At 38.2% G+C, this 15,124-nt stretch overlaps 1 protein-coding gene across 1 annotated transcript; it reads left to right on the plus strand.

Annotated features, from left to right (window-relative positions):
• Positions 1-423: 423 nt before the first annotated feature.
• LOC137128422 (von Willebrand factor A domain-containing protein 5A-like) lies at positions 424-10,677 on the plus strand. The gene is made up of 19 exons (XM_067506414.1): positions 424-581; positions 1,825-1,872; positions 2,098-2,300; positions 2,385-2,607; positions 2,715-2,881; positions 2,975-3,089; positions 3,257-3,432; positions 3,515-3,603; positions 3,746-3,890; positions 5,677-5,756; positions 5,857-5,971; positions 6,071-6,229; positions 6,337-6,440; positions 6,948-7,168; positions 8,188-8,238; positions 8,581-8,649; positions 9,176-9,345; positions 9,885-10,008; positions 10,125-10,677. The coding sequence occupies exons 1-19, from the start codon at positions 485-487 to the stop codon at positions 10,202-10,204; spliced, it is 2,436 nt and encodes an 811-aa protein (XP_067362515.1). The 5' UTR covers positions 424-484; the 3' UTR covers positions 10,205-10,677.
• Positions 10,678-15,124: the final 4,447 nt, after the last annotated feature.

Consider the following 15,124-nt stretch of genomic DNA (forward strand, 5'->3'; position numbering starts at 1 on the left):
AGGCCTATTTTCTTGTGTGTGCAGTGTTGAAACCATACCAGGACACTTAACTCAGATTCAGAAATTATTTTGTTTGTATTGAAACCAGAGGAAAAAGAGCTCAGCAACTAATTATGTCTCTTAGAATAAGAATGTTGTCTCTTAAATAAGGTCTACCTTATCTAAAATGAATGAGGGGGCCAAGACTTTAGAACCACCTGTTTTTACAATGCACTCCAGTATGACTCTAATACCCACTCTGACCTCAATAATAAACAGAGAGTTTCAGCTTAAAAACCGAGAAATTATAACCATGTAAAAGTAAAATTCATGACAGAGCTGCTGTGCTGGATTGTACAGGTGTACCTAAAATAATGGCGAGTGGGTGTTTACTGTGCAACACAAACACCCGGTCCTTGGTAAAGAAATCGAGCGTACCCTGAAGGCGTGTCTGGTCCATGGGCTGGTGGTGTTTCTTCCCTGTACCAGCCAACAAAAACAGTATATGTGCGTTGCCCGTTTACACTCTACCATCTTAGCAGTTGCCTCCACGTATTTCGACGAGAGAACTGCGGTGAAACTGTCTCGGACACTAAACACAGGTAAGTTTGTCTCGTCTCTGTTTGTCTTAGGGAACATTAAATAAGTTGTAAATATAACGGCAAACAGGAAGGTCAAGTTGCATTCCGCAGGTCATTTCTATTTTGATCAGCGAATTTAAACATGTAAACAGCTGTCAAAATAATAGCTGTAGAAAACAATAAAATCAAAAAAAAAAAAAACCGAGCTGATAGAGAAGCAGGAAGTGAGGCGTTGTAAGAGCACTGCAATGCAGGCCTCAGAGATGCAGCGAAGATCCTTGATTATTATCGGAGTTATTACAAGCTTCCATTTAAGAGCGTGTTTATAAGAAAATGAACATTAAGTTCAGTAAATAAGGAATAAAAGTCTGATTGAAATAAAGGAGATCGAAAGGCTGAATTCCTGTTGAAAGCATTAAAAGCATTGATTGACACATTGAAAATAGTGATTGAAACTTACATATTTGAAAACAAAGTACAAGAAAATTGACTGAGGCCTATTTTCTTTGAGATAGTGTTGAAAATACAATGGGACAGTTACTCACCGGTGCTAAGAAATGGAACCACCACCTAAACCACCACCTAAAGGGACATTTTAAATTCAGCCAGGGGGAGTAAAGTAATCAACTGCTGACAAAGTTTTTTTTCTTTTTCTTTTTCTTTCTTTCTTTCTTTTTATTTATTTATTTTTTTTTTTAGGGGTTAGACTTGGTTACAATTAATGTGAATGTAAAATTAATGTGGTATTAGCTGACTGTTCAAAGTGGCTAACTTCGCATAAAAGCTTCATGATATTAAACATGATCTCAGTACTGTGTATAACAAAGTAGCATGTTCCTACAGCAGTTTTCATAATGTCATGGCTGATTACTACTTTGTGAACTAGTAAATGATTACATACAAACAAACTGCACAAAGTCATATACTGTGGGATCAGAAGGTACTTGTGGTCATTTATAAACAAGAGAGGGCATTTGGTGACACAAAGCCAGAAAAACACGTCATTAATGAATTGAATTGGTGTTCTCTCACAATTCACATTTATAAATCACTGCATTATTTAGAGAAATTAAATTGCACATATCATGTTTGTGTAACCTCACCTAACTTGTGATTATCAGCTAAATCCAAATATATGCAGGGTGTGGAATGTAAACTTTAGTCTCCAGGGTCAAAGACCACTATGAATGGTTACCCACTGTGACCACACCAGTATAAAGTAACTGTCATTAACAAAAAGGCCCTTTTAATTATTTTTCTACAGGTCCAGTCATGAACTGCTGTGGTTTGATAACTCCTGACAAGGAGCCAGGTATGGAACAAAAATGTCAGATTTGTGACTAACTTTTTTTTAAGTAAACATAGTGTTTATAGCTTGGTAAACAGATAAATGCTCTAATTTGGTTAAAATGCAATGATTACAGTGTGTATTAAAGAAAGCTCAGTAAATATAATTGACAATTGTTTGCATCCACAGAGGACAGAAGTTCTTATACTGGGTATATGATGCATATTTTTATTTTTGCTTCTCGATCAGTTCCTTTGAAGAGCATTGATGTGGAGCTGGAGGTGAGGGACCATGTAGCTACAGTCGTTTCCACTCTGAACTACGAGAACAAGGAGGACAAACCACTAGAGGCTGTTTTTGTCTTCCCTCTGCCTGGAGATGCTGCTGTCTGTCATTTCATTGCTAAGATTGGACAGACAGAGATTGTAGCTGAGGTGAAGGAGAAGCAGCAGGTGAGCTGGACAGTAAAGACTTACTCACTGTAATGGGTCTGAAAAAGCAGTAAACATAGTGACTGTGACTCATCTGTACTCCAGGCTCGTGAGGAGTATGATGATGCGCTGAGCTCCGGTCAGCAGGCCTTCCTGTTGGAGGAGAGTGACCAGAGTCCAGATATATTTTCTCTGAGTGTGGGGAGTCTTCCTCCAGGAGAGAGCGCCTCCATCAGGCTGGAGTATGTCACTGAGCTGGCTGTGCAGGCTGATGACGGGCTGAGGTTTTGTCTGCCTGCTGTGCTCAACCCTCGCTACCAACCTCAAGGTAGAAAAACAAGTCCAAACTTACAAAGAATTATGTTTGGGAGGGAGGTGAAATTGGGGCATATCAGGAACATGCAGTCATCATTTTATAGTTAAACTTGTTTACAGGCAGTGAAGCTGCCAGTGTCCAGGTGACGTCTGTCCCAGCCTCTCTGGTGCCCTACAGTCTGTCTTTCTCTGCTCGAGTGTCTTCTCCTCATCCAGTCACTAAAGTAGAGTCCAGCTGTTCTCTGGATCCTCTCCAGTATCTGAACACAGAGCAAACCCAGGCCATGGTAGGTAGACTGCTAATGTGTCTGCTGAGTTCCTCAATACTGGGACACAATGTGGAACTTAATATTCATGAGAATGTGTTTTGTGTCCTGTAGGTGAGGTTGGCTGCAGGACACAAGTTTGACAGAGATGTTGAGCTGCTGATTTATTACAAAGATGCCCACCAACCCACTGCTGTGGTGGAAGCAGGACAGGCCTCTGCTAAGCCTGGTGAGTCCTAATTATTGTGGCTGTAACTTTACTATCAAGAGGTTTATTACTTTAATACTAATGTCATTACATACATGTAAGAGAAAAGTAATTTTACTTGAGAAAACTCGATTGGTTAAATGTGTTGCCATATAAAGCAGATTTGTGATCTGTCCTGTGTGTTTCAGGCACTCTGATGGGTGATCCAGTGGTGATGGTGAACCTGTACCCTGAGTTCCCCAAGGCTGTGATGTCTACAGTCGCCTCATGTGGAGAGTTTGTTTTCTTACTGGATCGATCTGGGAGTATGGACTGTCCTAGCAATAATAGCAAGCAGGAAGAGACTCGTATTGGGAATGCCAGGGTATTAAAAACTGTTCACTGTATATATACTGGATGTCCGTCTCCCACAGTAGTCTTCATTATTTCTAATGTTTTCTTCCAAGGACACTCTGCTGCTCCTGCTGAAGAGCTTACCGATGGGCTGCTATTTCAACATCTACAGTTTTGGATCCACTTATGAATCCATCTTCCCGTGAGTGACTCTTATTAGCAACAACTGTACTTTGACATGCTTACATTTAGGGAAAGATTGTTGTTGTACTTTTAAAAGGATGGGCAGAATTGTGGCGTCAAGTTAAATATCCACACTAATAATTGTGTGTTTCTGATGGCAGTAAGAGTGTGGAGTACAGTGAGACGACCATGGAGGAGGCCTTGAAGAAAGTTGAAAAGATGGATGCTAATCTGGGAGGGACTGAGATCCTTGAGCCCCTAAAACACATTTACAGCCAGTCCTGCATTCCCAATCAACCTCGACAAGTAACACAGTCACACTCTCTCTCTCTCACATACACACAAACATGTTATGTTACATTGGTTCTGTAAGACTTTTGTGTCAGTATATATTTATTCAGCAATATTAATGGAATCAAAAGTAAGGACTCTATTTTAAAGAGAGAACAATGATGCTTTCATAGTTTTATATGTTCATGACCTTAAAATGTGCTGTTCTTTTATTTTTGTGTCTAGCACACAGAGCAAATGCAAGAGTATTAAGTGAGTTATTGAAATTTTGATAGCATTTGGGTTCACGATTGTGCTGTGAAATGTTCTAGGTTCAAGAAAGGACAAACTTTAGTTTTTCTGTTTTGGTTCAAAATTTCAGCCATTTAACACTTGCATCCGGGTCACTGTAGCAGCAGGCTAAGCAAGTTGGCTCCGGCTTCTCCATAACCATGCATGTCTGACAGGAGTAGTCATGCCAGGTGGATTATGCAAACTTTCAAACTTGTTTTAGGACTCCTTTAAGTTACATGTGCCTGAACGCTTCAAAAGGGAAACCCTAACCCTAACCATAAAGCAAAAGAGCAGCAGCCTACTCAAAAGCTTTCTGGATGTCTGAACCACTCAAATTATCTCTTAAAGGTTAGCTCTAACAGCCTCTGTAAGAAACCAATTTTAGCCCTTACTATCTCTGATTTCATTTTGTACTTGATATTCAAAGCTCATGACCACAGGGTGAGGGAATATTAACCACCATGCTTTTTCTCTCTGTAGCTCAAGATCAACCCGTGTTTTTAGGTACATTTATCTCATGTTTGTATATTCCATGATGAGCACATCAGTCCAGTAGCAAGATGCCGCATGGGTTTATATCAGGTTTGGCAAAAACGTGTGTTTAATTCAGATAAGGCTGTGAATGGCAAGCTCGGAGGGGCCAAGGTTTTTGGTGGGTGAGTTTACTTCTTGACTGTGCATCAACAGAATAGGTGTCTGGCAGGCCACCAAGATATGTGATCCCATCAAGCTAAATGACCATCAGATGACTCTGCTCCTCTTCTTACACAAGACATGGGGCCGAATATCAGTGTTTTAAAGCCAGGGTTTTTCGACTGAATGTGATCGAAGGACCAAAAGTCTGCCTAAGGCTAAAAAATTTTAACTTCAGGTCCATAAACTAAAATCTTTGTGTTATGTATATGACACAGGTCCCATGGATGGAATTGATGGGTACTGTTTTGATCCTGAAAGTCACTTTGACTTTTCAAAATTTTACACATTTGCATGAATTTCATTAGTCACAAACAATAATAATTAATACATGGAAATGGCTTTAAAAGTGACAGCTACGGCGAAGCTACGTTATTGAAGGCGTGCGGGGTCTTCATCTTAGCAACTCAGTTCCTTGTTCCTAGAGAAAGACTGAGAGGGACTCAAGTAGGGTTTGTCAGTACACCTACACCCACACCCTTCACCCTATGTAAATTCAGAATGGGGCAGTCAAGACCCTGTTCTGGTGTTTGGTTCCAGAGATGGCTCTGTGTGTAGGTTTAAGTTCAGATTGTGTTTTTCCTTGATAATTGAAACTGTCAATTGTCAAACAAAGAATAGAATGAAATATGTCATGCTTAATATGGCCTAGTTGGGTGCAGATGTCTGATTCGCTGAATAACTCCCAACTATTCTCTCACAGTAGAACATTCACCTTAAACAAACAGGCATGTTTGAAGGTCACACATAGCATTCCTTTGTTGTTAGTCATAATTCTTTGTTAAAACCACCCACGCACAATACTCAGCAAATTGTGTGGAAATTCTCCCCCCAGATATTTGTGTTCACTGATGGAGAGGTGGGTAACACCAAAGAAATTCTAGATCTGGTAAAGAAGAATTCAGGTTCCCACAGGTGACGCCACAAAAACATGCCAAACACCCACACATTTCCCATAACATGCCCCACGTTCTAATGCTGTGTGTCTGTGCTAAAACACGCTGCTGTGTTGCAGGTGTTTCTCTTTTGGGATTGGGGAAGGGGCCAGCTCTGCTCTCATCAATGGGTTGGCCAAGGAAGGAGGTGGTCACGCTCAGTTCATCACAGGAAATGACAGGATGCAAACCAAAGTAAGATAAACATAAAAAATGCAACAACACCTTTTTTTCAAGGACATGATTGCTAATATATGTAAATGTTTTTTTTCTCAAAACATTTTTACTCATCAGGTGATGCAGTCACTGCGATTTGCTCTGCAACCAGCTGTGGAAAACATCTCAGTCACATGGGATTTACCAAAAGGAGTGTCTGTCACTGTTCTCTCGCCACCAATCACAACAATTTTCCAGGGTCAGAGGTCATTGGTTTATGCCCAGCTGACTGGACAGGTAGGAGCAACACCAAAATATAAGGGTTAGATTTTTCAGGTTAGAAAATTTCAATTACCAGTGATTATTATGTAGTTATTGATTTCAAAAACTGTAATACTCCTCAGAGTTCAGAGGCATCTGAGGGCTCTGTGACAGTGAAGTACAGCCTGGCAGGTCACCTCTCTCAGAACCAGTTACACTTCAGTCTGAAACCAGCAGAGGAAACTGGGTAAAACATGTTAAACACTTTTCCCCTAGATAAAGGCATCAAAGAGCTGCACGGAGCTCGTCTGGATGTCTGTATGTGTGCGTTACCTCTGCCAACATACTTGGCATACTTGAGTATTTATAGAAAACATGAAGGTGCACTGAAAACATTTTGGGTTTTTGTAAAGGTAGTCAAACATTCCTAAGTTTAACTTAGGAATGACAGATCTGGAAAAAATCTTGGGTGAACTGCAATGGGATTACGTTGAGATCTGTATGGTTCTGTGAGGAGAATTTGTAAGAACTTTAGTGATCTGAAAATTTTCACCTCAAAACTTTTGTTTATACCTACCAAATATCTCCAAAACCAATTACATGTAACGCTAAATAGCAGATGTTAATACAGGAAAAGAGTAAATACAGGAAATGTATAACTGATTAGTATCAACATGGTAAGATGAAAAGTGTGGGCATGTTAACATACTGACATAAAGGAATGTAAGTGTTTTCTCCTCTGTCCCGTTTGCAGATTAGCAGTCCACAGGTTGGGTGCTCGCACTCTCATTCGCTCACTGGAGATGGAGAAAGGAGAAGATGGAGGAAAGCCGGATGACGAAGTCAAAAAGACGGTGGTAGACCTCAGTGTCCAATCAGGAGTGAGTAGTGCCTACACTGCCTTCATTGCTGTCAACAAAGGCAACAATGAGACAATTCAAGGACCTCTGGTGCGGAGAAATGTTCCAGTACCCAGTGAGTATATTTTGTAATTTATTTATTTTTTATTTTTTTAAGGAAAAATCAATAATCGGGTAACCTGTCCAGTGCAATCATGTCATGCATGCTGCATGTGTATGAGCTGACTAATTCCCCGCTCAGTACAAAAAAAAAAAGCTACTGTTTTTGGCATAAAAGAAAAAAGAAACACTGATATTTTTAAGAAAATTTTGTATCTTTTCCATAATTATATCATCATAATAATTTATAATGTTTTGTCAACAGTCAAAAGAAAAAAAGTTGGGGAATGTTCTTGGTAGCCGAATGGCTAGAGCACATGCCGCATAGTCACAGTAACTCAGGTTCAAATCTGGCTCAGGATCTTGGCGTGTCTTATTTTTAATTCCTTGCTTACAATAATCGTTAGCCATAATTTCTGCTTGACACATTTATCATAAGTATCTTTTGGAAATGGTGGATCCTTAGATCAATTCTACCCAAGTTAATAGTATATATGTCTAGTCTAAATAATTGTAATAGTAACTTCTGCAAAAAACTTTGACCAGCTAGACCAGTATCCATGCATACGGGCTGCAGTAAACCATACTTTCTATTATTATCCAGCAGTATCACACAAAGGCATTTTAAAAATGCCTTTGTGTGGGAACAACGAGCTGAAACACTGGTGCTTTGTGTCCATTATGAGGATCTCTGCTGAAATCCCGCCTCTGCAATTTCCGTCAACTCTATTGATGTTGTGTTATAAAACCATAAAATGGTTAAAATGGAAAAAAAGAAAAAGACAAACTTATATGGGCATCAGTGATAATACAATATTTCTTCATTTTTATAGAAATAAGTTGATATGGCAAAGTAATAAATTAATTGCGTAGGTTTGGAGATATTTTAAAGATCAGTGCAGAACAGCACATCAGCCTGTAAAAAAATAAATTGAAGCTTTACATGACTAAATTGTGCCCACTGCAGTTAATATATTTGTAGTTTTTGGCAGAGCTAATGATCTTGTTTCATATCCTACTCTTGTCTTTTCTCAGTGATGATGATGATGAGATGCTGTGCGATGCCTGCTCCCAGGTTAAATTTGGGTGAGTAAAACATTCACTTTCATCCTGTACCCACACTGGTGCATTTCTACATTCATCAAGCACAGAAATACAAATGGCCACTTGTTGCTTCATAATTAAGCATTTTTGCAGTCTATTATTCATTATCACTAATGCTACTAATGCTACATTAGAGTATCTAATGCTAACATGCACAAATCTGGTCTCCTGCTTTGTGTATTGTATCCAGGGTCAAAAACACAGCAGCTCAATGCAACAAGACACATTTAGGGCACTGCACAAGTTGTGATTACACAAATATACAGTATAATTATTTTATTTTACTATGCTTTATATTAACAATATATTTCTTTTGTAAAACAGCTCAGTGTGCTTTCTCTTCATATCAATGTGCCATGTCTGATGAATTTGACGATGAAACTGATGATGAAGGTATTTAGTTTCTTTCAGTAGTTTATTTATTTTGTATACTTGTGAATATGTATTGATTCTTTTTATACAGATGAATGACAATGAAAAATGTTTGTAATACAATTTGTGAAGCTCTCAGATGCGTATTGTACTTCTATTCTTTAAAATTCAAAGGGTATGGCATACATTCTTCTAGTCTAGAACAAACTTATGAAACTGAAACTCTAATTTTAAAGTTAAAACTCTATATATTATCAGGTAGCATTTATTTATTTATTTATTATATTTATTTTAATTGATAAATGTTTTTGAAAAATACAGAACAAAGCTTTATACATGTAGGCTAATTATACCTGGGAATGATTTGGACAAGTACAGTGGCTAAAATGGATGCTAACTCTTTGATAACACCGGCTGTAATTAGCTGCACTAATAGTCTCATTAGTAGCAAACAGGCAAGATGTAAGAAAAAACTCAAACCAATAGAATCATATGATTTTTGTTTTCTGTTTATTTTCTTGAGATTTTTTTCCTCCCCTCTCCTAAGGGATTGTTGAAAACTATCAAGCAGCTGTTGTGCCAAAGCAGCCTCGCAGAGACCCTTTGCTGCAGCTGGTATCCCTTCAGAAGGCGTCAGGCTGCTGGCTGCTAGATCCAGCTCTGGCTGCTGCCCTTGGAAAGACCAGTGAGGAGGTGGAGAAGCCAAAGCCTGCATCGGTGAGTATCATCAAAGATAAAATACTGATGAATAGTGGTACTTCTCAAGTTTGTGGGAATGGAATTCAAAAACAGGAAAATTGTAAATATTCTATAGAAAACAACATCAAACAAAGGACCAACAAAAATTATGCTTTCGTTTATTGCATTTGCAGAAATCCTAGACTAGACAAAAACAAATCAGCTGAAATTAGTCTGTAGAAGAATTTGAGGAAGTTGTGATTTACTGTATATTCGTCCTTCAGTGTTGGCAAACATAGTTGAATTGCCTTAAATCACAATAATAATAATTATAGTCTTTTTCCTTTTATGAGGCTAAGATGTACAGTAAGAATGACAATAATGTCAGGGCTGAGATACTTGGTATGATGGCGTCCAGTGATATTTTTAATTCCTTGCTTACAATTATTGTTAACCATAATGTTAGAGTATGAATATCTCATGTAAAAACGTTTGTGTATGTGGTTCTATTTTAATTTATTGTGTTAAATATTTTTCTTCTCAACATCTTTTTATTTTATTTATTTATCTTTTATTAGGTCAACAAGGATGTGTGGGCAACAGTTCTGGCTCTGATCTGGCTTCATGGTTTCAACACAGATGCTAAGGAGGAGTGGGAGTTTCTGGCTATGAAGGCGGTGTCATGGCTCCGTGCTCAAAATGGTAATACCAAATGAATGTGTGTTTTTCATTTTTAACAGTGTTTGGTTGAAATCAGTTGTTACATTCAGTCAAGCACAGTGTGATGGTGATGATTTGTTTTATTTTTTTTCCCCCAGCACCATCTGTGAAAGAGTGTGTGGAAGCTGGAAATGCACTGCTGGGCTGCACAGTGCAGAAAGACATGTTGGGATTCTGAAGTTTTAACTCGACCCACTTTTACTTTGAGATTGGTACACATACGGATTTACTCCATCCTACAGCCTTTAAATTGCCTGTTACTTTTTGCTTCATCTACCTCTGTTATAGTGTGTGCCTTAATGTATATGCACTGTGCTTCGTTAATAAACAGTAGGGGCGACTGTGGCGCAGGAAGGTAGAGCGGTTGTCCACCAATCTCGCAGTTGTTGGTTCAGTCAAACATGTCAAAGTGTCCTTGAGCAAGACACTGAACCCCAACTTAGTTGCTGTGTGTGTGTGTGTAGCACTTTGAGTGCCAATGGGTAGAAAAGTGCTATTTTATTATAGTTTACACAATACTACAGAAAAAAATGTTAAGTAGCAAATTAAAAAGCCGACCAGTTAAGAAAACCCTTGTGAGAAAAAAGTTGAGGTACTGTATAATGAAGGTGATGTGTGCATAATAATAATAAAAACAAGAATTAAATTCCACCTCTACTCAAAATTGTTCTTTTGCAGTGATGTATGTATAAAACTGTATGTGTGGTAATATTTATTTAATTAAGGTGCAAAGTTTCACTGACATTAAATTCATGACATCTGTCTTTAAACACAATTTAGTGACCTCATAATTAGGTTGTAAACCAGTTGTAATCTTCAAATAGCTGGAAAGGTGGAAGTGCAAAGTAGTTAAGAAATTAAAACACTTATTTTTGTAAGGTGGGAAATTAATTGGATGCAGTTTCAGGAATAGTGAAACCAGAAGACCAGAGATGTTACTCTAAAACACTTGAAGTGCTGCCTTGAGCTTGCACATCTTTCCAAATATTTACAGAAAAGGCTCAAAGTGTCTCAGTATCACAATCCATATCAATTCTAAGATCTTTTTGTGTATGTTGTGTATTTGCAGTGTAAATGTGATCTAATTAAGGATGTGATGTTTCCTGTTGCTGCAGCTAATTAGACACATCTGAGAACAATGATTATACAACCCCAAATCAAGAAAGTTGGGACGATGTGTAAAACCTAATTCAAAACAGAATGCAATGATTTGCAAATCTCATCAACCCATATTTTGTTCACAATAGAACATAAACAACATATCCGATGTTGAAACTGAGAAATTGTATCTTTTAATGGAAAATATTTTGAATTTGATGGCAGCAACATATCTCAAAAAAGGTTGGAACGGGGTGATGTTTATCATCGTGTAGCATCCCTTCGTTTTTTACCAGTGTCTGTAAATGTCGAAGAAGTAAGGAGACCAGTCGCTAGTGTTTTAGGAATGTTAGGAATGTTTTCCCATTCTTCTCTGACACAGGATTCTAGCTGCTTAATAGTCCTGGGCTTTTGTTTCTGGTTCTGCAAAGCAAATCTGTTGTGATGGATGTATTATGTGGTTTAGCATTGTCTTGCTAAAATATGCAAGGCCTTCCCTGAAAAGAGACGTTGTCTAGATGGGAGCATATGTTGCTCTAAAACCTCTTTGAAGTTTTCAGCATTGACGGTGCCTTTCCAGCCTTTTGAACTGTCCGCTCATAACAAGCTGAATGGTCGCTCTTCTCTCTAGTCCAAAGGACACGCCGTCGAGTCATCTGTCCACTGAAAATGTTTCCATTTTGCCTTAGACCATTTTAAATTAGTTTTTGGCCCAGAGAACATGGTGGCATTTCAGTAACGTGTTCACATGTGGCTTCTTCTTTGCATGATACAGCATTTGTAGATTGCACAGTGAACTGTTTTCACAGACAGTGATTTCTGGAAGTGTTTCTGAGCCCATGCAGTGATGTCCAGCAGGGAATCATATTATATGCTGTAGATGATGGGATCTTCACAATTTTAGGTTGAAGAACATTTTTCTGAAATTTTTCCACAATTTTTGGTCACAGATTGGTGAACCCCTGCCTGTCTTTACATTCTTTGAAATGCTCCTCTGTCATGTTACTGACCTGTTGCCAATTAGTCTCATTAGTTGTCCAATGCTCTGCCATTTGCTTTTGATTTCCTGCGTCAATTACTTTTCCAACCTTTTGTTGCCCCTCTTCCAACATTTTTTGAAATGTTTTTCTTTTACCATCAAATTCAAAATGAGCTAATGTAAAGGATTTTTACATTTTATTAGTTCTTCTACCACTATATAGTCACTACTTAGATCAGAATCTATATATCAGACACAGTTGTTCTGAGAATATGTTTTATCTTTCTACAACCACTAATTCAATTTCTGCAGAGTTGAATTAACTTTACATACCCCCATTCACTATAAAATGGTTTCTCTGAGAAAAAAGCTGCTATTTATTTATCCTCATGCTAGCTTATCTTTCTTACCGTACTTCACCAGTTGCTCTGTCCTGTTGTTTATCAGTCACTGGAGGATGATTATGCCCCCCTGTTCTTTGAACAAATGTATGTGTGGTTATATGTTTATGAATGTGAAAATAGCCCTTCCACATTAATTTATTCCACTTCCTCAGACTTATGAAACATAATCTCAATACTGTGAATTAATACCATCTCACTGCATTTCTTGCATGGCGACTTTAATTGGCTTTAATTAATTTTGAGTCTGAAAGAGCCTAGTCATAAAATGTGGTGAGAGGCAAAAGTATCTGAGGAAATATAAACAAATGTCGACTGGCATGTTACTTGAATTTTATATACATAACTAAATTTTGATTTCTTTAGTTTGATTTATGACAAAACAATACAGAGAAAGTCTTTGTCCCTGGGGCCAGAGGTCTGAAGTTAGTGTTCATGTGTCTTATTTGAAAGAGCTCAGTTAAAAGGCGAGAAATTGCTGTGATATTACTAAAAACAGACAGTAAATATCATAAAATAGACCCAAAACATAAATAAAATTCCAACAAGCAGACCTAAAACTAAGAGTTGGAGGCCCTTTACCTTTCTGCACCCATTTTCTGATGTATGTATGGTAAAGCCAAAGCAATGCATTAAGTAAAGAAACAAAAGTTTTTAGTTTTCTCCACTACTGACTGTTTTACAATGAAGACAAGGTGATCTACAGCTCAGCAGTGGCAGCGGCAGCAACAGCGGACATGGCAGAGAGAAGGGGATACCATTGATGATCCTAAAAACTCCAGCTTCACTCTTAAACCAGGTGACTTAAACGCTCCAGGCAAAAGTTCAAGAAATGGTTTCAGGCATCAGGACACATAATATGTACTGTACTTGTGTTGTAACTAAAGTGGCCATACATAGACACAAAATTTCTTGTAGGAAATGTAATCAGAAAGGAATATTATATGGTTTCTTAAGTTATCGGGAACTATCAATAAGAGCAAACAGTATACAGTATAGATTTGGGTTCGGAACACCTTATTATACTCTATTCACAAAAAGTTATGGACATTCAACTTTTGAGTGAAATTTTAAAAATGCACCTAAGATGCACTACAACCTTCACAGATCAACTTAATTTGACCTTCTCTAAACCATGCACATGTCAAACTGGTTAATGTTTAAGTACTTATTCCATAACATGCTGTTTTCTAACAAGGTGATTAACTGCAGAAATCACAACATAATTCACGGTTTATGTCTAATCCATCCAGAACATTTAGTGGGCGATTGATGGATCAACTAAATTGTGTATATTTAAGGTATTCATAACTCAAATAGAGTGTGGCCATCACACTATGCCAAGTGAAACTTGTTGTTAAATCTCATTGTATGTGTGGTTTCCTTATTATGAAAGAGACCCTCTCCGAATGGGTTACGTCACATCCATTAATTACCTAAATGAATAGATTTAACCTAGAAGACCCATCTAGCCCACGTTGCATCCCATCTAGGTTATTACATTAAGAGACAAACGAAAAGATGTATTATAATGCAATAAAAAAACAGCACTTAGTTTCCTTCTGCCCGTCCCATTGCTTTGAATTTTTTCAAATTTGGCACAGAAGGATTAAAGGATGCACTGACTAGATTTGGATAGTCAGAGATAATAATAATAATAAAAATAACAACAACAACAACAACAATAATAATAAAGATTAGGGTATCTACTGTCAATACTGGAGCATTCACACATCACACACAACACAGTTATGTATTTATTTTGTGGTTGGGCCACATGGAGGCAGCAAAGGAGGTTTTCTGATCATAATGGAATCATAGTTTGATGTTTAAGTGTAGGGAAAAAAATGATTATGAATATATATACATGTATTTGTTTTGATGTTTTGAAAAAAATGATTATGAATATATATACATGTATTTGTTTTGATGTTTACCTTGTTTTTCGTTTTGTCTGAAGGCATTGATGTGGAGCTAGAGGTGAGGGACCATGTAGCTACAGTGGTCTCCACTCTGAACTACGAGAACAAGGAGGACAAACCACTAGAGGCTGTTTTTGTCTTCCCTCTGCCTGGAGATGCTGCTGTCTGTCATTTCAGTGCTAAGATTGGACAGACAGAGATTGTAGCTGAGGTGAAGGAGAAGCAGCAGGTGAGCTGGACAGTAAAGACTTACTCACTGTAATGGGTCTGAAAAAGCAGTAAACATAGTGACTGTGACTCATCTGTACTCCAGGCTCGTGAGGAGTATGATGATGCGCTGAGCTCCGGTCAGCAGGCCTTCCTGTTGGAGGAGAGTGACCCGAGTCCAGATATATTTTCTCTGAGTGTGGGGAGTCTTCCTCCAGGAGAGAGCGCCTCCATCAGGCTTGAGTATGTCACTGAGCTGGCTGTGCAGGCTGATGACGGGCTGAGGTTTTGTCTGCCTGCTGTGCTCAACCCTCGCTACCAACCTCAAGGTAGAAAAACAAGGCCAAACTTACAAAGAATTATGTTGTGAGATTCTAAACTGTTGTGAGCTTGTTTAAGATCACTTGTACTGCATCTGATTTTCCTGTCAATATTACAGTTTTTCCCATTTGCTTACGCACCTCTATCCACTCTGAAGTCATATCAAAAAC

Source organism: Channa argus, chromosome 6 (genome assembly GCF_033026475.1).
Source record: "Channa argus isolate prfri chromosome 6, Channa argus male v1.0, whole genome shotgun sequence".
Lineage (NCBI taxonomy): Eukaryota > Metazoa > Chordata > Actinopteri > Anabantiformes > Channidae > Channa > Channa argus.

What these genes read in the sequence shown, in the direction of transcription:
- LOC137128422 (XM_067506414.1), top strand. Translation starts at nt 485, where the DNA reads ATGTGCGTTGCCCGTTTACACTCTACCATCTTAGCAGTTGCCTCCACG. An exon ending in CAGAGCAAACCCAGGCCATG is followed by an intron (nt 2,882 to 2,974) that starts GTAGGTAGACTG and finishes TGTGTCCTGTAG; the next exon opens with GTGAGGTTGGCTGCAGGACA. An exon ending in TGCTCCCAGGTTAAATTTGG is followed by an intron (nt 8,239 to 8,580) that starts GTGAGTAAAACA and finishes TTTGTAAAACAG; the next exon opens with CTCAGTGTGCTTTCTCTTCA.